Source organism: Ochotona curzoniae, unplaced genomic scaffold, assembly GCF_017591425.1.
Source record: "Ochotona curzoniae isolate NIBS_2020 unplaced genomic scaffold, NIBS_Ocur_1.0 contig_4612, whole genome shotgun sequence".
NCBI classification, from domain to species: domain Eukaryota; kingdom Metazoa; phylum Chordata; class Mammalia; order Lagomorpha; family Ochotonidae; genus Ochotona; species Ochotona curzoniae.
Genome location: NW_024466343.1, coordinates 13,809,369 through 13,832,000, shown reverse-complemented (window position 1 = coordinate 13,832,000; position 22,632 = coordinate 13,809,369). Strand labels below are relative to the sequence as shown.

The 22,632-nt window shown below is 40.2% G+C and overlaps 1 protein-coding gene across 1 annotated transcript; it reads right to left on the bottom strand.

Annotated features, from left to right (window-relative positions):
* Positions 1-255: 255 nt before the first annotated feature.
* On the bottom strand, positions 256-12,883 carry RPF1 (ribosome production factor 1 homolog). Its single transcript, XM_040987365.1, has 9 exons — positions 12,642-12,883; positions 11,428-11,484; positions 10,183-10,263; positions 5,610-5,705; positions 4,443-4,596; positions 1,639-1,721; positions 1,070-1,251; positions 834-960; positions 256-464 (listed from the first exon to the last, which is right to left on the bottom strand). The coding sequence occupies exons 1-9, from the start codon at positions 12,867-12,869 to the stop codon at positions 423-425; spliced, it is 1,050 nt and encodes a 349-aa protein (XP_040843299.1). The 5' UTR covers positions 12,870-12,883; the 3' UTR covers positions 256-422.
* Positions 12,884-22,632: the final 9,749 nt, after the last annotated feature.

Below are 22,632 nucleotides of genomic sequence, written 5' to 3'. Positions count from 1 at the left end.
CATGGAATATGTGCAGAGGCCACATCACATACCCGTGGGGCCTGGCCCCTAACATTGGAGATCCTGTCATGTTTCAGGACATGACAAGATGAAAGGACACACTACTTGCTGACACCAAAAGCCACTAGTGGGCGTCCCCCAACAGCAGATGCTGTGGTTGGTCCAGGAAGACCAGAGAAGCCTGCCCTGTGTATCCCTGCCTGCCCCTTCCCCAGCCCAAAAGTTATCCAAAAAAAAACACTACTTTTGTTTGTATCTGTTGTATAAACAGTGGTATTCCAGAGTACTTGGTCATTTTTGCCCAAACATGAAGTTTATGAAATCAGTAAATACCATTTTGAAAAGCAGTGTTCCATCAAAAATAATTTACCAAATTCAAGATAGGCCTGTTGAGCAAAATCCAATGTTATCCCTTCAATACTTTACAAATGAAATTTTCTTCTACTTGTATCCATCTCCCGGGGCTGAAGGAAAAAAAGAAAAAAAGGAAAAAAAAAATTAATTCAGTAGCAGTAAAAACTAACACTAGTGCTGAGGAACTCTTGAGTTTGTCTCAGACCCTTCCTATTTCAGTTTCTAATAGAAAGGCTTTTACTAATTAGTCTGTATTCACTACTACATAGAAAAGTATTTTGTAATAGTTTATGCTTTTAGATGACCTCTAAACTTAGAGCTTCCAATTGCACTCATGAATACTTAAGATGAACCAAATACCAAATCAAATTTGTTCTTTCCAGCTTCTGAGACAGTAATTGAGAAGTAGAAATTAAAACCTGACCACCCAAAATGTAAAGTATATGGTTACCTTCTTATTCCATACATAGAGGACATACCTTATGTACCCATTCATATTCTCCATATTTAGAATCAAAGGTTCCTTTCTGAAGAGATCTTAATTTTAAGGTAAAACGTGGTCCAAGTTCCTGAATTCCTACTTTCTTTTCACTCTTGAATATGTATCTTCAAAGAAAAAAAAATAGTAGAAATTAGTCTGAACAAGCCAACTGTTAGTTCAAACATATTTAATGATGGAAATCAAAGCCCAAACAGTTACAAGTACCATCCTTACCTGTGAAATCTGAAGAAGATATAATCTCGTTGGTTATGGAATGTAGCAACCTGCCTTCCAATAAACTGAGGATTATGGGGAAAGAGAGAAGCAAACATGCGTCCAATAGAATGACCCAGCCGTGTTGTAAAATTATTCAAGATTATTTCAGGTTTGTGTTCTGTGGGGTCCTTGCCTCTTCTCTAGAGAAAGTACAGTAGTAACAAATTAGGCTAAATGGCAAATCACATCTTTAAATGCAATTCAAAATACTAGAATTTACATAATCTTCAAATTTTTATGAATGACAAACTATCACAAACGTCTGATCAAACTGATGGCTAATAATGTTTCGGTTATTTTAATAGGCAATGGGGCATACCAGGAAAGCAAACCAGAAAATCACCATGTTTATGGTATTAAGGACTGTTCCCTATCTACCATCACTGAATCTCTAACTTCACAAAGAAACTTGTCAGTAAATAGTAACTTGCTTTATTCAGGAAAACATGTGGCCACTCAAATCAGGTCTGTAATGTGATTAACCAGATGCTGCGAGATATGTATGCCAAAGAATGCATAAAACTCACCTTAATTTCTTTACGAAGACGAACACTGCTCACTTTAAAATGAGCAGTTGGACCATTTGGTAAGTGACTCAAAATAAGTCCATCTATTTATGAAGTTAAGAAAACACATTAAACTCTAAATCTTGTTTAAGTAGCAGTACCTGTTTGGTGCAGTGGTTAAGATGCCACCTGAGACTTTCATAGCCTATGCAGAAGAACACAAATTCAAATTCTGGCCCTACTAACACACACCCTGTGAGGCAGGAGGAGATGGCTTAAGTGTCTGGGTCCCTACCAACCATGCGAGAGATGGAGTTCCTAGCTTCTTCCTGCCTTTGACCTAGATCAGTTTTGGATGTTGCAGGCATTTAGGGGAATTATATCAGTTCAGTGGGAGATACTTCTCTTTCAAATAGGTTAAAAAAAATAAACATTTTAAAATGGACCTGGGTCCTCTTACATATCCCAAAGCCCCTAAAATCAGTACCTTAGAAGAGGGCTGTACTTATCCCACTGAGTAAAATGTTCCTACCACATCAAAACAAAACTTGTAACCTAAATCTTGTAAGACAATATCTTACTTCTTTCTTTTTACAATACAATGTATAGTATCACCTTCAATAGGGTTTCTTGGGCTTTCAACTAAAGCAGATGAAAAGGGGAGTATGGAATTCTAGCATAACATAGCACTGTCAATAGAGGTTTACTCCTCCATGTTTAGAATTCTAGTCCTAAAAATACTGCTTTCATGTTTGTATGGTTAGTGTAGGCTGACAGTCCAAAACCAAAGACCCCTAAATTCCGAAACCAAGGTGGTTAATATTTCTGAAAAGCTCTTATAATTACTGTGCCATAAATTATACGCAACTAATAATTAGCCATTTATTACCATCAGAGAATTATACCAGACACTGAACTTTAAATGAAATAAATACAGGATACCAACCTATAATCAGATTTAGCAGTCCAAAACTCTAAAAGTTCTGTCTGCAGCAAATTAAGATTACTACCTGAACACTGTTCAAACTTGACAACCTGCAACATCTTTTCTTTTTTCAATTACTAACTTGTGGCTCAATCTATGGCAATGAAAGCAGGCAGAACTGATAGTAGTGGGCTTGGCATGCAAGTTACATCATGTTTTTCTAGTTAACAAAATATTCTACCATCTGATTGTTCCAGAAACAGCATTAATATAGGTCAGAATCAAAATTTTTCTCAAGTCCTTAGGAACACAATCTGTTTTACGAAACAGATGTTATTTTTGGTGATCTCTAACTTCCCCATCTCTCACTACTTTTCTCTTCTGAAGTTCTCTACTACAGTTCCCCATCATTCTTCCCACTACTCTTTGTTAATCCTTGAGATTTTTCCATCTGGTTCTACTTTTTCACCATTTCAAGTACATCATCTACAAGAGACTATAAATCTGGATTCAGGTCTTGGTTCTGTAAGTAATCAGCTATGGGATCTGGCTGTCATATGTCCCATGGGTTTCTCATGTGCTAAGTGAAAAACTAGATTCCATCATTGTCTTGCCAGATTCACTTACACCAAAAAAGATATCAGTAAGACCCTGGTGACTAAAAACTACCTTTCTATCCTATTTTTCCCCTTTGACCCCCAAAACTGTTTTATTAGCTGATGATATTGAGAATTTTATGTACTATTCATGCTGGAATAATGCATTTTTTGCTCAAGCTATTTCAAATATATGCACCATTTTACTTAACTATAGGTTCATTTCAGATTCCACCTCTTCTTATTTGGGATTGAGGTTCTAAATAAATTTGCTACATTACTTAACATAGTACTTGTCATTTAAATTTGAGTCACAGATATGACAATACCTTTCTTAACCAATTTGTTCATTTTGCAAATAGATGTGTTTATTATAGATATTAGGCCTTACCACAGAGTATCAACATTGTAATTCTTTAAGATTTTTATAGATTGATCATAATGTACACCTGAAAGTCACTATCATACACTGAGTAAATTATAAAGCATCCAACAGAGTAGATATAAAAGCCATTTCTTCCAAAACAAGTAAGTATAAACTCCAATTTATAGATATTAATAAATTGCTTTCTTGGGTAGTGTGCAAACTTTATGTTATTGCTAATACCTAATGAATCATGCTTCTGTCAACAATGACAAAGGCTGACTACTTGCCCCAAGAGAGACTCAATGATAAATAGGAAACTATTAATACAATAGAATATGAAGACAATACTGTTTCTGAAAGCAACAGATGGCATAAGTGAGATCTTTGTGTGTATATAAAACACTTCAGATAAAACAAAGTTTCACTGATAAACAACAGTTGTTTCTTAGTTTCTGGCAACCTTAAAATGAAGGTTTTTTTTACTGCCAAAAATAAAAGGAAAACAGATCCTGCCATTTTAATTTGGGGGGAGTTAAAGCAGCAGCAGCTACTCTGGAAATACTTTTCTTATGAAATGGTTAATATTCAGATGACTTCTGTTTGTTATTTAACATTGGCTAAGCCACCACACTTTGGCAATAAAACATCTTACTACGATGTTTTTGTGTATTTCAATTTCTAGAAAGCTACTGGTACAAGTGGATAAAATAATACATTCAAGTGATTTAAAAGACAATAAAATCCGCTGAGTTACTTCGATGTTTCTTGAAAACCTAAGGCTGGACTTAGGAGTTTAAGTTGGAAATCAAACCAAAACATCCTGATGTTGGGACATGGGCATCTTAACTGCTAGGCCAAATAACCACTCTTTGAATGCTTCCTAAGTAAAAAAAAAAGAGGAAAGTTTCCTTAATGATAATAATTCAAGAAAGGATACTTGGTGTTTTACGATCTTCATTAATGACAATGAGATCTGTAAAATCTCTTGAGATGCACTGTGGAATAATTTTTTTCAGGGCCAGTCCTCTTCTATAATAAACATGTGAGTTTGGTATAACTGTGGAGAGTTGTTCACAAAGTTTTACTGTTCTCTGTAAAACAAAACAACAAAAATTCTCAAGAATCATAAGGAACAAAATCTTACATGGTGTAACTTTACTACGACAGGAATAATGAGTATAAATTAGTGCTATTACTGAAAGTAGTTAGGAAAGAATTAAATAACAACAACATTGCACCTGTTGCAAGTTTATCTTGCGGGTTAGTGGGGAGGAGATGCGCCCAAAAAGAAATGAGCGGGGGCACAGTATTCTTAAGTAACTGACAATGCTTACTTCCAGGGTTCCAGTTTATATACAATCAGCAAAGCAACACTTCAAACATAGTTCAGCTCAGACATCGGTTACAATTATCAGGTTTGACATACAACTCATATCACATCTGTGTAAGCAGGGAGTTCCAGGAGACCTAACAAGGCATCTGGATAAAAGCTCCACTGGTGTGAGACATTGAGAAGGAGCATTACTTTGATCTAGGGTAATTGGCTAACTAAGCACAGATGTTCGCCAAATATCAGAGAAGCACGAAAGCACATCCAAGGACTCACTTGGGGCAAGAGTGCACTCGGGGTGAGAGGCCCTCCACCTCCTCTTTCCTGAAGCCTCTTAACAGGATCCCACAGGCCTCTGATGTCCCAGCTACCCTATTGGATGTGTTCTGACACCTTTTACCAAAGGCTAAACATCCCAAAGCAGCAGTTCTCCATCAGCAGTGATTTTACTGCACCAAGAGACATTTGGCAATACCCTGAAGACAGTTTTAGTGGTTATGATGGGTGGCAGATGGCACTAAAATGGAATAGGCTGAGGGCAGGAAAGCTCAAGGATAATTCACCATAACAAAGAATTATTCAGCCCAAAATGTCAATAGTGCTAAGACTGAAAATGCTTATCCAGTGTATCTAGGCTTATCATCAGTACATTTACTTTATTTACTGGCATTTAAATATAAGGCAACTTAATGACTCTTCTGAAAAGAGTATTTTAAATTATAGAAGTAGTAAGAAAATTAAGAACTTAAGAGCTACATTAATCATCATGTTTACCCCATGAGGTCTGTCCGACGTTGTGATGAGAATCTTGGGAGAAGTTTGTCTGTTGAAGTAAGAGGCAAATTCATCTGTAGCTTCATCATAAGCAACCTGAGAACAGAGATGAGAATTTTACAACAAATACTCCAACAGGCCAGATTTTTATCTTTAAAACTTATTTTAAAAATGGACTAACAGATTTTGCATCCGCTGACTGACTTCCCAAATGGCCAGGAAAGTCAGGTCTGGCCCAGGTCAAAGGAACTCAATCAGGTTCTCCCTTGTAAGAAGAAGGAATCTAATTTCTTAGGCACCCATCATGTTCAACTTTAAACACACAATATAGGACATGAGCATTCTAAGTGATATCTTAATCAGGCCAAATGTATACAACGGGTCAGAATTTTGAAGGATTTTGGTTTTTGACATCGTCTGTCTATCTTGTAGGGAATTAAACAGACTGGTACTAACGGCAACATGAAGAGGTTGGAGCATTCCCATCTGTGGAATGCAAGTATGAAATGAAATAAAACAGTCAAAAATAATTTCAGAGCACAAACTGTTGTCATGTTTATTCTTGAAAAAATGTCCTCAGATATGGGAACATCAGAAATCTTGCCTAACATAAACTTCACATTCCTCTTCAGCCAATCTGGTGAAAACAGTGTTTGTGCTAACATCAGGGTAGATGTAGGTTAGAAAAGCAACTTTGAATGCTAAATTGCTGGACTGGATAAAGATGCGGAGAGGGAACCGATAGTGGTAGGTGGTAAAATCCTACAACTTTGCCAGTCCAAGCTTGCAACCAGTTCAAGATGGGTATGGACCAATCAGAAATTTAAAGGGAAACTGCAAGTAGGAGAGTCATAGAAAGGCTGAAATGTCTCCACAAATCCCTGGCTGAAATTAACCCTACACTTGTGTGAGAGAGGCTTGAGAATCCACCAAATGTGGAAGGGACTTGAGAACTAGCTACAATTTGGATGTGTTTCTCAGCATTTTTGGGAGCTGGAATGCATGGCTTAGGGGCTCAAGGTGTTTGAATGGTCTCCAGCTAATCATTGGCATGACCATTAAGCTACAAAAACAGGCTATCTCTAGGGAGATGAGTTAAAAGTAAGTGTTAAACAACTGAACACAAAAAATGCTGTGAGACATATTCTACAGTTTATATCAAAGGTTTAAATCACTGCTTGAAACTCTCTCATTCTGTATGGAGTGCAGGCTTGAGTCCTGGCGATTCTGCTTCTGTTCCAGTATCCTGCAAAAGCATCCTGGAAAATAGCAGAGCATTGATCAAGCGCTTGGATGACTGCAACCCATGTGGGACACCCAGACAGAACTCCAGACTTCAAAACTCTGGCCTGGCCCAATCCTGACTGTTGGCATTTAGGATGTGAACCAGAAGACAGGAAATTTCTTTCTGCTTTTCATGTAAATACAAATAAACCTTTATGGGAGCCAGGACTGCAACACCAGCATCCCATGTGTGTGTCAATTCATGTCCCAGCCAGATGTTCCGCTTCTGATCCAGCTCCCTGCTAATGGCCTAGGTAAATTAGTGAAAGATCACCCAATATATGCACCCCTGCCACCCATGTGGGAGGCCAGTCCTATCTGTTTGGTACTTTGTGGACTGAACCAGCAGATCCAAGATCTCTGCCTCTCCCTTTATCTCTGTAACTCCTTCAAAACAAATACTTAAATCTTTGGAAAAAAAAAAAGAAAAGAAAATGAAGACTAAAGAAGCAAACTTTCACAAAGAAAAAAAAAACTGTAATATTAGTTTCTATTAAATCTTCTATAAAAACTAATGACTAAATGAAAGCACCATAGGCTGAAAATGTGATGTGGTTCAGCTGGGTGACAGTACCCCATAGCACTGGGCTGCCTTGTTAAGTAACTGAATGTTTTAACTGTGTGGAAACTTTGGGCTCCAGCGGCTGCATGTGCCCTGCCCTTCCTGCCTCCTCTGGCAAGAACTGCTGTGTGGAGCCAGCTGGGCATGAGTGGGCAGCTGGGCCCATTGGAATATAAGAAGCCAGGCCAGCCAGTGGAAAGTTAGGGCAGTTGCAAGGCAGTTAGCTCAGTTAAACTGCTCTCAGTTCCTGAGAGCTTAAAAACCTCTGACTTCAGCCAGCCAATACAGTGGCTCCTGGAATGTAGTGGGAGCTGCTGTGGCCAAACTTGGCTAATAAATACTCCTCCTTACACTGTGTCTGGTATGATTTCTCTCACTCTCCATAACAAAAGAAAATGACATCAAATGACAACTGTAAACTGTTAAATATGGTGGTCAATACAAAAGTCTGTATGTATATATACAAAACAGGGGATTGCTTAATGCAGGAATAATAATACTGTTTATAACAATGCAGCATATATGATAATAGGATATACAAAAGTGGAGGAAACAAAGCTGTGTTAGTACAAACCAGCCACATTTAACAGAACTGAGTATTTAAAGTAGACTGTGATACAGATTTTTTGATTCCTAGAACAACCATAAAAAAGACTAGCTCTAAAAATGATGAGGAATAAAAATGGCATATTAAAAAAGATAACATAGCTTTAAAGATGATGAGGAATAAGAATGATATATTAAAAAATTAATACCAAGGAAAACAATCAAGGAAGATCAGGAAAAATAGATCAAAGAGATCAAATGCAGAATGCAATTTTTAGTTAGCATATTAACTATAGCAATTAAGTACAAAAATGTGCACAGGCAGTGGGCATTGTGGCACAGTAAATTAAGCCATTGCCTGAGACAGGGATGCTGCACTTGACATACCTGGGTAAGTATCACCTACTCTGTACTTCTAATCCAATGTCATGCTAATATGCCTGAGACACAGGAAATAATGGCCCACGCACTTCTTGAGCTCTGGCCAAATAGAGTTCCTGACTCTAGCTTGGCCCAGTTCTGTCTGTTGTGAGCATTTCCAACAAGGTGCAACACTGCTATCTATATTTTTCTCCCCTTTCCTACACCCCACCCTGCCCCCTGGTCACTTTGCTTTACAAATAAATAAATCTGTAATTACAAAGATGTAAACAAGTTAAAAGTAAAAGCATTGTTAAAAAGGTGAGGTGACCTAATATGCTAATCCTCCACCTGCATAATCAGCATCCCATATGGACACTGGTTGATGTCCTGATTGCTCCATTTCCAATCCAGCTCCCTGTCCATGGCCTAGGAAAGCAATGGAGGCTGGCCCAGGTCCTTGGGACCCTGCAACTCACATGGAAGACCAGGAAGAAGCTTCTGGCTCCCAGCTTCAGAGAAGCTATCTCTGGCTGTTGTATCCATTTTGTGAGTGAACCAGTGGATGAAGACCTCTCTGTCTCACCTTTTCTCTATAAGATCTGCCCTTCAAACAAAAATAAAATTTTAAAACAAAAAAGAGTACCATGCAATCAGTAACTATAGGAGAGTTTAAGTAGCTATATGGACATTGAACAAAACAGACACTGATTGAAAAAAAATACTGTTAGGCACATGGCATTTTATATTAGATGATAGATCAATACAGAAGAAAGACATACTTACTACATATATGTATGTAAAGTCACAATTATGAAATATATGCACCCAACAAAATCTCCAAATATGTAAAGCAAAAATTGAAAGGAATAGAATAAACAGCTAATCCAACTAGTTGGAGATTTCAATACTCCTTGCTCAACAACCAATGTTAACTAAATAGAAATCTAGAAAGTATATAGATAATGTGAACAACACTACCAACCAACTTGAACCAATTCTGACATTTATAACAACCAATCTTAAAGCAGCAGAATACATGTTTTGAGGTAATTCTCACATATGATAGTCTATCATCAAAGCAGAATACATTTATTTAAGGCCTACAGAGATCACAGATTAAACCACAGAGCAAAAACAATGTCTCGGAAAGCACTGATATCAAACAAGTGCTCTGTGTTCCACACTAAGGTAGAAAATAACATTAAGAAAAACCTGAAAAATTGTGACAATGGAAATTAAACAATACACTAAAGGAGCTTGAGACAGAGTGTATGGTTCACTGATAAGCTTAAGTCCCTAGAACATAGCACACCTACCAATAAGCAGCACTTACCAACCATCAAACATTTGCTGGAAGACTGACAGACCAAATAAATGAAGGACTGCACCAGGGTAAATGTAATAAAATACTGACAGCACCATCATTTAAAAACAAATGAACAAACATTACAAAACCAACTTTTCTAGAAAAATTTAAAATATGCAAGGGGGAAGATTGCCTTAAAATTTAAAGATTTATTTATGAAGACAGCAAAAAACCATCAAATGTTACCCTTAGATTATCAAAATGCCTAATGAACACTCTAAAAATCTACAGTCTAAATAACTTTTAGAACGTTAAAAGTACTATAAAGAGTTTAAACTAAATAGCCCAGCAAGTATTTCCTGTACTTTTTGTTAGTATTATTGAGACTTTCTACTATGAAATAAATCTACACCAAACAGATATATCAATATTATATCTAAGTCAGGACATTATGTCAACATATATTTTATCAAGTGTGACTAATCCAACTCATTTAAGATTCCTAACATTACCTCTTCATCATTAGGGTCCACTATGGTTTCATCATGCACACGTTGGTTCTCAATGGTCTTGGGCACAGGTTTTGGTGGAGCCTAGATAAAAGACAAAAGAAATAAACCTAGAGGAATCTATAAGAACAGAAACTCTGTAAGACAATCTATTTCTCATTTCAACCCACTGCTACTGATGCACTTATCCTAATAATAATACGAGGCTTTCTAACAATCTGAGCAGAAACATACGTATACTCAAAGAATGGTTAACACTGCGTAAGTGGCTTTTACCCAAGCAAAGATAGCAGAAAGAGCAAAGAGAAATTAAACCAATTATTCACATAGGAGAAAAATAACGGTAATAAACACATAAATAAAACAATGAAAATACAATTGCTACTTATAACATTCAGTAAGCAGCAAAAAGTGCAATGACTTTAATACTGCTGGAACCAGCAATCATGCAGACTCACAGGAATGGTTATAATGCCAGAACACAGAGCCCCAACAGGACACTAACAATAACTTCAAATAGAGGTATGTCAGATATGGGAAAAGTATGAACTGTTTATGATTTTTTAAGGAGCTGTACATTTTAAAAATTTCTAAGCATAAGCAGTAACCCTGTAGTTAACTGCAAACAAAATAAAACTAAATGAAAGTTACTTATCCATACAATTTAAAAACAAAAAAGGATTCCACTTCAGCTCAATATCATAAGAACAGTCAAATCTTTTCTCGATGTTTTCTATGTTCTTTCCTTTGCTGTAATCCTGTTCCTGCCTTGACTCTCATTCTACATAGGTTCACATCCTGTGCTCCAGCTCATTCTTATACTCTGCTGGAGGAAGCTCCATTCACCTGTTCCTGCACAGAACCTGTGCTTTAGGTCCCAGGCACTGCAGCATTAGGCCTTCACCAGGGAGACTTCCCCTTCCCAAGGCTGGGGAGAGTTGCAGCACATGCAAAAGGCCACCACTGTGATTGCTGTCTCGGTGGAGAGGCACAACAGCATGAGTGTGAAACAGTGCCCAGGAACAACTCCCTCCAAACGAGCCTGTGTCTGCGGCAGAGAGCCATCAGGACAGGCAGAATACGCGCTAATGTTCCGCTGAGAAAAGGAAACAAAGGGGACTGTCTGACAATTTTCATAACTTTTTATACATGTGAAATAGTTCATAAAGCTTAGAAGAATTCAGTGCAAATATCAGGAAGGATTCCTTAATATAAAACAGAAAACAAATAGCTAATAATTTGATTTACCTTATCACCAAGAGCCTCTCTCTGTTTCTTAAGTTTTTTCTTGGCTGCCAACTTCTCCTAAAAGGTTGAAAATAAAACAGCAATATTGAAATATCACCAGAAACACCACATAGACACACTGACACTAAAAACTTAAAGACTAGGAATGCTGTATTTAAATTGGAAAATCTTCATATGGTAAATCAGCAACTGAAGTAAGAGTTTATGCTGGGAAAGTAAGCCAAACACGTTGGCCAATAAAATCTCTTCACCAGAGATCTTGTACCTTGCAACAATCTAAATTGGCAAATTTAAGCATTTCACACTTCACTAGCTTTAACTCTTATCATAAAACAAGTTACACTAATGAAAGTGCAAAATGTAAACAACGTTAGATGTTTTGCCTAGCTAGTTGTATCTTCAGTTATACTGGTTGGTTTCCTTTGAAAGCACTAAAAAGATAAATAAATACATAAAAATAAAAACACGATGGGTTTTCAAATTGTTTTCAATAATACCATCACTAGTTATCCCACATACCAAATGTTTCTTTAAAATTAATAAGAATTCCAAAATTGGTGATTATTTGTACCATGAATCTATCTGGCGGAGATTTCTAGACAGAATGTTTGACATATAACAAAAGTTATTTTCATCCCCAACGTCTAACAGATCCTCCACCCACCAGGTCTGACTAGAAACCATCATCTCAAGAAGTCCTGGAAGACGTTGCTCCCCTTGGCATGAGTCGGGTGCCTCGGGGTACTCTGCACCTACACCCTGGGGCTGCTTCAGTTCAAAGAGGGCAAACACCAAGGATTCCGCGTGGGAAGCTCCATGACATGCTTTCTTCTCGTGGAGATTTAACCATCAACGGGCATTTTGCCTTCAGCCAAGCCGCTCTAAGCATCTCCCCTTTACGGAAAATAACAGGACGGAAAGGTTGACAGGCGCAGTCACCTGTACACTTCGCACAAAGATGTCCCGGCTGCCTGAGCAGCGGCGTTTTGGCCTGTCATCGATTGTCCGTATCACAGATGCTCCAAATTAGCCAACAGGGGGTCACCTCCCCCTCGACGGTAAGACGGCAGCTCCGCCTTCGAGAACAGGACCCCGCACACGGCTTACAGGGAAGGCAGAGCTCCAGCGAGGGGCTGGCAGCGAGGACCGCGGCTCCCCGGCCCCCCGAGAGGACCCGCCCGAGCCTCCCAGCCTCCCCGACCCGCCGCGCCGACCTTGCGCTGCTGCTGCTTCCACCGCGTGAACATCAAGTGCCGCCGCTGCTTGTTCTTAATCTCGGAAATGCTGAAACCTGCGGGGAAGGCCGCCGCCTTCGGGGGCTGGTCCCCACTTTCCGTCGCCCCATCCCCGGCGGCCGTAGTTTCCCCCGGCTCTTCCGTAGGAACCTTCCTTTTCAGGTTTTTCTTCCCCGCGCTGCCGGACTTCTCCGCAGCCTTCGCCATTGTAGTTGTACTTCTGCGCCGGCGCGGAAGCGGAAGTGGCTTCCTTTGACCCACGCCTTACGGTTTACTTCCGGGGTCAAGAACTTGAAAGGAAAAAGCCGGCGGCGTGAGCCTAGGCTATTTGAGCGGGTTCTAAAATGGAGACTAAAGGCTCGTTTAGGTGGCTTGCCCAACTGTACGAACAATGAAGTGAACCATGTATGTACTTATTTACCTAGCGTCTGTTTTTTTTTGTTTGTTTGTCTTTAAAGATTTATTTTTATTATTATTTTTTTTATTGGAAAGGCGGATGTACAGAGAGGAGAGACAGAGAGGAAGATCTTCCATCCGATGATTCACTCCCCAAGTGAGCGCAACGGGTCGATACTATGCCGATCCGAAGCCAGGAGCCTCTTCCGGGTCTCCCACGCGGGTGCAGGTTCCCAAAGCTTTGGGCCGTCCTTGACTCCTTTCCCGGGCCACAGGCAGGGAGCTGGAAGGGAAGCGGGGCTGCCGGGATAGAACCGGCGCCCATATGGGATCCCGGGCGTGCAAGGCGAGGACCTTTAACCACTTGCGCCACCGCGCCGGGCCCTACCTAGCGTCTGTTATGTGCCCCACTCTCAAAGTAACGAAGCGAAAGAATTCTTGTCCTACTTCGTGGAGTTTAACTGGAAAGAAACTTAACATGAACACACAAGTTATATGGGAAACTTTAAAGTAATAAATGGTATGGAAGACGTAGAACAAAAAAATGAGAGGGCGTACACACACGTTGCAACTTTAAATAAAGACACTTGGGGTGTCATTAAGAAAGTCAGACTTGAAAGTGGCAATGGAGTAAAGTAGTGACCTGGGAGGAGCTGTTAATCTAAGAAAAGCTGGTTATCTAGAAGGAAAGTCCAGGCAACGGAAACAGCAAGATACTATGGAGGGAAGTGTCTGAGTTAGAACCCCAGATGCTCCAGATTCCAGGGGAGCCATAGATGATAGCTGAAGCATTTGGGTGCCTGATATCCACCCATTTGGGATACACGGTGGAGTTCAGGAATAATAGCTTCCACCTGTCCCAGCCTCAGAAGTTACAGGCATTTGGGGTGTGAACAAGAGGGGTAGAATGATCTCCGCCCATGCCTTTCAGTTAAATGAAAATTTAAAGATTACACAAAGGCCAGAGGTCAGATGGAAGGGAGGGAGCAGAGGACTGAACCTGGGTAGTTAGAAGAATTTTGCAAGAACTTTGTGAGATGCAGGTATTTTAAGGAATTTTGAGGTAAGAAAGTCTATATAATTTGACTTAAATTTTAAAAACGTCACTCATGTTTGAGAATATGGGTGGATGGGATGGAAAGAGAAAAAAAAATAGTTGCTTGAACTAGACAGATCCCCATAGTGTTGAGAAATGATCAAATTGCTGTAACAAGTGAGGTTTCTGATGATTATAAGCAAGATAAGGAAGACATAAGTAAAGGATACATCTAACACTTTCTCCCTAAAAGGCTAGAAAAATGGAATTAGCAAATTTGAGAGCCAATATAAAAATCTGGGGCTGGCACTGGGTCATAGCAGATTAAAACTGGCATGCCTAATCCAGCCAATTTGAATGCAGTGACTGTTAAATGCGCCTAGGAATGCAGTATTTGGGCACTTGCTACCCGTATGGGACACCAACATGAAGCTTCTGGATCCTGCTTTCTGCCTAGCTCATCCTCAACTATTACGGCCATCTGAGGATTGATCCAGCAGGTGGACAACGCTTCAATCTCTCTATCATTTTGCTTTTCAGACAAATAAATATTTTATTAAAAATAAGGATTTCAATTTTGGAAATATTAAGTTGGTGTTGTCCAGAAGTTCATTGATGTGCATGGATCTGCAGCAAGAAAAAGAGATATGAACTAAAGATGAAAATTTGGAAGTTGTTGATATATAGATAATATTTCAAAGCATTAGAGTAATTGTGAATGAACTGGGGGGAAAAAAAAGACGAGGGCTGGAGACTGAACTCCAGAACAATATCTGAAAAGCTGCCAAGGAAACGAAGACTGAGAACAGAAGAATAGCAAGGAGCAAGCATTGTTGGGCTGTCCATTGGGAGATCTGCATCTGTGATGGAGTCCTGCCTGGTTAAGTCCCAGCTGCTCCCATTTGAATCCAGCTCACTGGCAATGTAACATTTCTCCAGTGCATGAATGGTAGCTAAGAATGTGAAGCATCTGGCTGGAATTTCTGGCTCAGGCTGCTGGCTTTAGCTTGGCCTCTCGACTTCAGCTGTTACAGCCGTTTGGGGAATGAGCCTTTGGATGGAAATGGAAATGTGTGTGTGTGAGAGAGAGAGAGAGATAAATAAGTAATAACTACATAAATATTTATTTATCTGTTAGATAAAATTGATCTTCCATCCACTGGCTCACTCAATGTCAGGAACTAGGCCAGGCTTAAAGAAGGAGCCTGGAGCATCATCCAGTTCTCCCATATGGGTGAATTAATCCAAGCTCTAGGGCTGTCTTCCACTGCCTTGTCAGGTGCATTAACAGGGATTAGAGCACAGCACTGGGACTTAATCAGTGCCCACATGAGTCTGGTGTCACAGGCTGTAGCTTAACCCACAATGCCACAATCTACCGTACCCCACTTTTTTAAAAAAGAAGACCAGAAAGAGAAAATTGAAATAAAATGTCATGGAATTCAAGTGAAGAAATTGGTTTTTCAACATTTAAATTTTCTGTATTGTTCATTTGAATTTTGTGAAAGTTCTCTTCGAGTAGACAAGAGTCCCTTTTGGCTTACTGCTTAGGAGCTAGTTTTCCAGAAACTGCCTTAATTTTAAGTTATCTGCAGTGAGTATTTTAATAATTCGGTGTTTTTGGTGTTCACACTTCATTTTTTTATCCCAGTTTTTTTTTTTCTTTATCAAAATTAGGGTATCAAAATTACCAAAACTACACGTTTTATCAAATTCTGCTACCAGGCAACAGATTTAAAATGATAATTAAAAATCTAAAGCCATGATGTTTAGATCTGAAATTGATTTGAATTGTACAATAAAAATCTTATTGAGCTTTAAAAATCACTGACATGGGTTTGGTTACAATAAATTATAAAGTATAATTTTTTTAAAGAAATGAAAAGGAGAGACAGAAGAAGGAGGAGGAAGGGTAGAAGAAAGTAACGAAACAATCTTAAATATAGGCTGAAAAAATATTTTGTATGTGTCTTCTAGTCTTCATATTTTATCTCCCTAAATATATCTTTTCTTTGTAAGAACACAGAATGCTGAAAGATTAAAATAACATCTAAATTTATTCAGTGGTACCATACAAATGAGACGGTAAGCTGCTTAACACAGAGATGTCTTCATTTTCCTTCTTGCCTACTTATGATGCTAGTTGGTTGTGTTGAAAGACTGTGTACAGCCAGAATAAAATCTTTATTCTGAAGCCTTTGGCCCAGCTTGACTTAGCCTACTTCCTTTCCTGTAAGAACAGTGGCCTTGCCAGACCAACCCACACTCATTCTGGCTCTTACTATTGGGTACTACAACCCAGTCACTCCTAGCCCACCCGCCCCTCCCCGAGCCAGCTCTCACATGGTTCAGCAGGTGCAGTGACCTAACCCAGCCTGCCCTATGCCTACCCCGGTTCTTGTGAGCACTAGTAGGTGTTGGAGCCTAGCCAGACCGGCACATCCCCAGACCCAGTCCTCATTAGTGTCAAGGGATACTGCAGTCATGTCCAGCCCAGTTTGCTGTCCACATTCCAGTTCTTATACTCACTAGTGGGAACCGCAGCCCAACTGGGGCATCCCCTTTGCTCCCCAACCAGGCCTGCTCCTAGCCACATACCTTACACATCCCAGTGGTTGCTCCAACCCAGCTCGGCATAACCCATCACCCAGCTTGGCCTTTGCCATCAGATGTTGCAGCCTGGCCTGCTCTGACCTGTCCCCAGTCCCAATTCTCCTTGTTGGGTATTGCAGCTTAGCCCTGTCCGGCTTGCCCCCTCCCTTCATGCAAACTGGTAGGTGTGATAGCCTAGCCTCACCCTACATGGCCTGCACCTCATCCTGTCTTCCATACATGTCAGTATGCTTTGGTTTGGCCTCGTCCTGTTTGGTTTGCCCCCTACAGAGCCAACCCACACACCTGCTGATAAGTGAAGCTACCATGTCCAGCTTAGCCAACACCCAGTTTTGATTGATGTACTCTTCAGTGGGAGCTTCAACCCACCAAAGGAGCTACCAAAATTCCCCTGCTAGGCCCACTCTGAGACCCAGATCTCAAACATGCCAGCAGGTTCTAGGCCCTCACCTAGTAGTCTGCCCCTCAGTGTTGGCCTTTATGTATGCAGGTGGGTGTTGTGGTTGTTGTGGCCCTGCTGTACATCCTATTCTTGGGTGCTACAGCCTGTACCAGCCCAGCCTACTCCCAACCCTAGTCCCCATGAGTGTTGTTGAGCTCCATGGTCATCCCTAGCTCAGCCTGTCACCACTCCCAACTCTAAAGCAAACCAGCTGATATGGCAACCCCACAGGGTTGAGTCCATGATCATTGACAGAATCTGCTTCCAAACCCAGTTCTCCTTTGAGCTGGTTAGTGTCATGGCCCAGCCTGCCCCAACACTCACTGGCAGGTACTGTGGTTGAGCCCTGCCAGGCCGACACCCTAGCCATTGCTTTAGTGTGCACTGGTAGGTAGTGGTTGATACTGACAATACCAGTTTGGGTCTCCCATGTGGCTGGGTGTGTTGGTTTGGCCCCCAAAGGTCCTCCAAGTTCCTTCCTCTAAAGCACCCAGTCTCAGACTCCTTGTTTACATGCAATTGTAGTAGCGGGGTTGGTGGAAGTCCCCCAAAGTCAAGTTCTCCCTCAGCAGTCCTTTCTCCCACACGTATCTGACCAGCTTCCCTGAGCAATCCATAGCCCCTGTGCCCAGTCCTTTGGCAGTGTGCCATGCCAGTCTAGGCCCTGTGTGCCTACCCAAGACCCACACACACACTTATACATAGGTCCTTAGACACTGTTGGAATGCCAGCATCTGCCTCCAACATATCGTTAAAAAAGGAGAAGAAGAGGAGGAGGAGGAGGAAGAAGAAAGAATTAGAATAGGTGACTATGCTGGTTTTCTAGTGTAGTTAATACAAATTTGGCACTAACCAGGCCCAGGATGCCCTCCAGCTATTAGCTGCTTTTCTCCCAGCAGTGTAACACTTGCCCAGGTACAATGCAACCTAAGCTGTTACCTACAGGTAGGGTGTTTATTTGTTTTAACTCAGGCATTTGGGGGACCCTGGAATGTAACTTTTAGACACCAGATGAGCTCAAGGATCTAAATCAATGCACAATTCAGAAAATTTGATCCACCATTTTACAATATAACTTAGCTCTGTATATCACAGAAACCATTCCAGAGGCACAAAATCTGTATTCGCTGCTGAGAATAAGGAATAATCAGTTTGGGGCTGACAGACTTTTATTTGCCATGATAGAGCTCTTTGACAAACATTAAATAAATACTTTCTGAGTCGAATTATTCCATTCAGTCAGTGACTATTGGTAAGAACAATAGAAATAGAACTACTACTAGATGTGCGTCCAAAGAAGAGTGGTTAAACAAACTGTGGTACATTTACTCCATGGAATATTATTCAGCTATTAATAAGAATGAAATCATACTATTTGCAACTAGGTGGTCCCAACTAAAGATCATTATGCTCAATGAAATGAGTCAATCACATAAGAACAAATACTGTATGTTCTTTCTTATATAAGGAAACCAGCATGGAAAGTGTAACTGCCATAATCCGATCCTTACTGTTTTTTGTTTGTTTCTTTTTTGGCTGTATCCCATGTGTTTTGATGTTTTTTATATCAGTTTTGTTTATTCAATATTAATTTATTTTCTCTTGTCGAATTCATCACTGGTTTATGGGTTACACTTTGGCATCATTTTTCCCAAGAGACTTTGTGTTTCTTTTTTGTCACCCATGTGTTGGTTACTGAGTGGTGCATTTTTTCACGGTGCTATAATTTGTTGCTGATGTTGTTGTTGTTATTGTTGTGGCTGTTCTAACTCATACCAGTTGTTGACCTTGTTTCATGGTTTCTCAATTATGGAAATTTATAGTGATGGAGTACTGGGGTCTACCATATCCAGATGTGGGGATATAATGGAACATGCATCTCTGCTTCTAGACGAAAGATGGATTCCCAATGAAACTGTTGGACATATGTAGAAAATGGGATGCTGGACTGTCTGACATTGTCTGTACCAACAGTGTTGGGTACACTTAAATAAGAGACTGATAGGATTATGATTCATTATGAAATGCTACACCATTGTAGTAAAATGGGGAAAATCAGTGGGGGGGGGGTGGGAATTTGGGGAGGATCCCAGCCTATATGAAATTGTAGCACATAACTCAAAATTCACAATGAAAATATATCAAAAAGATTTAAAGGTAGAAATGGGCCCAGCATGGTAGCTTAGTAGCTAAATCCTTGCCTTGCAAGTGTTAGGATTCCATATGGGAGCAGTTTGTGTCCAGGCTGCTACATTTCACATCCAGCTCCCTGCTTATGGCCAGGGAAAGCAGTAGAGAATGGCCCAAAGCTTTGGGACCTTGCACCCACATGGGAGACCCAGAAGTAGCTCTGGATGCTGGATCCAGATCAGCTCATCTCTGGCTGTTGTGCCCACGTGGGGAGTGGACCAGCAGATGAAAGATTTCTCCTCTCTGTACATCTGCCTTTCCAATAAGAATAAGTAAATCTCAAAAGAAAAAAAAAGTAGAGGAGCTGAGGTGTAGCAAATTAATCCTGCAGGTATCCCAGGTCCGAGTTGCTACTTCAGGTCCAAGCTGCTCAATTTCACATCTAGCTCCCTGCTTATGACCTGGAAGGCAGTAAAAGATGGCCCATCTTTGGTCTCTGATCCACATGGGAGACAGGGAGGACGTTCCAGGCTCTTAGCCCTGGATTGACTTAGCTCTAGGCTTTATAGTGAACCAGTGGATGGAAGAACACGTGCGCTCTCTTTTCCCTCCTTTCTGTAATTATTTCAGATAAAAATAAGTATTTAAAAACATGAAAAAATAAAACTATAACTACTACTTGAGTCAGTAACTCCACTTCCGGCAGTTTATCCAAAGCACCTGAAATTAGGGTTTCACTGAGGCATCTGTACTTTCATGTTCATTGTAGCATTGCTAGCAATAGATAAAATATAGAAGCAATCTAAGGGTTCATAATTGAGTGAATAAAAATAAATGGATTGATATTCAGCCCTGAAAAATAAGGAAGTAGTAGAATAGTGGGTAAACCCACTGCTTTCAATGCCATCCCACATGGGTGCTGGTGCTGGTTCAAGTTTCGGCTGCTATGACTTCCTATCAGTGGCCTGGGGAAAGTGAATGAAGATGGCCCAAGTGATTTGGTCCCTGCCACCTTCATGGAGACCAGAAGTTCCTGGATCCTGAGTTCAGCCTGGCCCAGCCCTGGCCATTGTAGCCATCCAAGGATGTGAACTAGTGCATAGCAGATTTCTTTCTCTCCTCTTTTCTCTCTCTCTCTCTTTCTCTCCTTCTCTCTCTCTCTCCTTCTCTCTTTCCTCATAAATCTTAACATAATATATAAATAAACCTTTAAAAATTAAGATATCTGGCTATCTTTGATAATGTGGGTATTTTTGAGAACATTTTGCTAAATGAAAGGACCTAGAAACAAATGCTGCATGATCTCATTTACATGTAAGATCTAAAATGGTAAAATTCATAGAAACAAGGTATATATTGCTATCAGTGGCTGAAAGTATGATAGAAAGAAAGAAGTTGAACAAGGAACACAAAGTCTAAGTTTTAAGATGAATACATTCTTGACATCTAATGTAAATGTGGTGATCATAGGTTACAAGTCCTCCAATAACTGTGGAAAAAAATAGACTTCAGAAGATGTTTATTTTTTTCATGATATGTATTTGTCATAAATTGTTTGAAGACAGCTAATATACACAGATTTTTAAAAAGTGTCTTTTTTTTCTTTAGCTTTTTGTTGTCATATGTTTATTTAAATTCCTTATAAGGGTAGTAGGCCCTAAGTGTACTCACCACACACACACAAACACACACATTCCACAGTATGTTTATAAATCCACCATATTGTACATTATAAATAAAGAGAAGTAAAAAAGAAAAAGAACTTGAAGTCAGTAAAGAGTACTGTGATTCATATGAATTTATGAGGAGACTTCACAGCCACAAACCCTGCCAGCCAAAACTGTGTAAGAGTGACTCAGCTGTGTGACTTTTCAGATATTAAAATGTAGGGAATGGTGCATACCATCATCTTTATGTACTTTGAAGAGCAAAACAAAATACATGTGCTAGCCTTTTGAGAAACCAAATTTATATTAGGAAATCAACAGCTCATCATAATGCTTTTTTAAAGTATTAATTTATCATTTCTTTCTTTTTTATTATTATTTTAATTTGATAATCTTTACATAGTAGAGAGGGTCAAGGGCTAGAGGAAAGTGCGTGAGACCATTGTTTCCACATTATTATTATTTTTTTCTATATCTGGGGTAAGGGGAGAACAAAGGGAGAAGCCCCACCCAGCCTCCCACCCATCCTAGGTCCCCGATGTGGGCCATGCTCTGAGGGTCCTGCTCAAGTGGTTCTGATAGTCCAATAGTTCTTCACCCGGAGTCTCTTCTGGGTACAGGGTCCCAAGGCTTTGGGCCATCCTCAACTGCTTTCCTAGGCCACAGGCAGAGAACTGAATGGGAAGCAGGGCCACTGGGACACAAACCAGTGCCCATATGGATTTCGATGCATGCAAGGCGAGGACTTTTAGCCACTAGGCTACCACGGTGGCCCTTTTCTCTTCTTTTTGAAAGATTTATTTATTTTTGTTGGAAAGGCAGATTTACAGAGAGAGGGAGAGATCGACAAAAGATCTTTCATCTTAGCGGTTCACTCCCCAAATGGCCACAATTGCCAGGGCTGAGTTGATCCAAAGCCAGGAGCCTCTTGTGGGTCTCCTGTGTGGGTACAGGGTTCCAAGGCTTTTGGCCCATCCTCCACTGTTTTTCTTGGCCATAAACAAGGAGCTGGGTGGGAAAGGGAACCGCTGGGACATTAACTGGCACACATATGGGATCTTAACGTTTCAGAGGATTAGTCAACTAAGCCATCATAGCAGCCCAGAACAATTTTCTAAATAACTTGATCTCTACTAATAAGGTGAGTTATTTAACTAACTAAAGATGTTTATGCCTGTTAATATTTCCAGAAAGTAACAGTTCCACATATGTCTTCTGAGGTAATCCAGATTTGTGGTCAGGAAAAGCAGTGCCACAATCAAATTGCAGTTTCATTAAAATATGTCTTTGAGCCTGGCATGATGGCTCAGTTGGCTAGTCCTCCCCCTTCAAGCGCTGAGATCCCACATGGACACCAGTTCGTGTCTCAGGTGCTCCACTTCCCTGATTGTGACCCGGGAAAGCAGGGAAAGATGGCTCAAAGCTTTGGAACCCTGCACCTACATGAGAGACATGGAAGAGGCTTCTAGCTCCTGGCTTCAGATTGGCTCAGCTTTGCTTGTCATAGCCATTTAGGAGAGTGAATCAACAAATGGAAGATTTTTCTGTCTCTTTGTTTTTCTGTAAATATGCTTTTCTAATAAAACTAAACCTGTTTTTTTTTTTTTTTTAGCAAAAATTGTGTCTTTAACCATCTCTGATCACGAGAGTTCATCATTGAAGCCTATGTATTTTCAGACAGTACAT

Bases quoted from the DNA above. Each gene is read 5' to 3' on its own strand.
- RPF1 (XM_040987365.1), bottom strand. From the start codon at position 12,869: ATGGCGAAGGCTGCGGAGAAGTCCGGCAGCGCGGGGAAGAAAAACCTG. The intron at 1,252-1,638 runs GTGAGTTTTATG...TACTTTCTCTAG, and splicing joins GTCTTCGTAAAGAAATTAAG to AGAAGAGGCAAGGACCCCAC. The intron at 465-833 runs GTATGTCCTCTA...TTTTTCCTTCAG, and splicing joins AATATGAATGGGTACATAAG to CCCCGGGAGATGGATACAAG.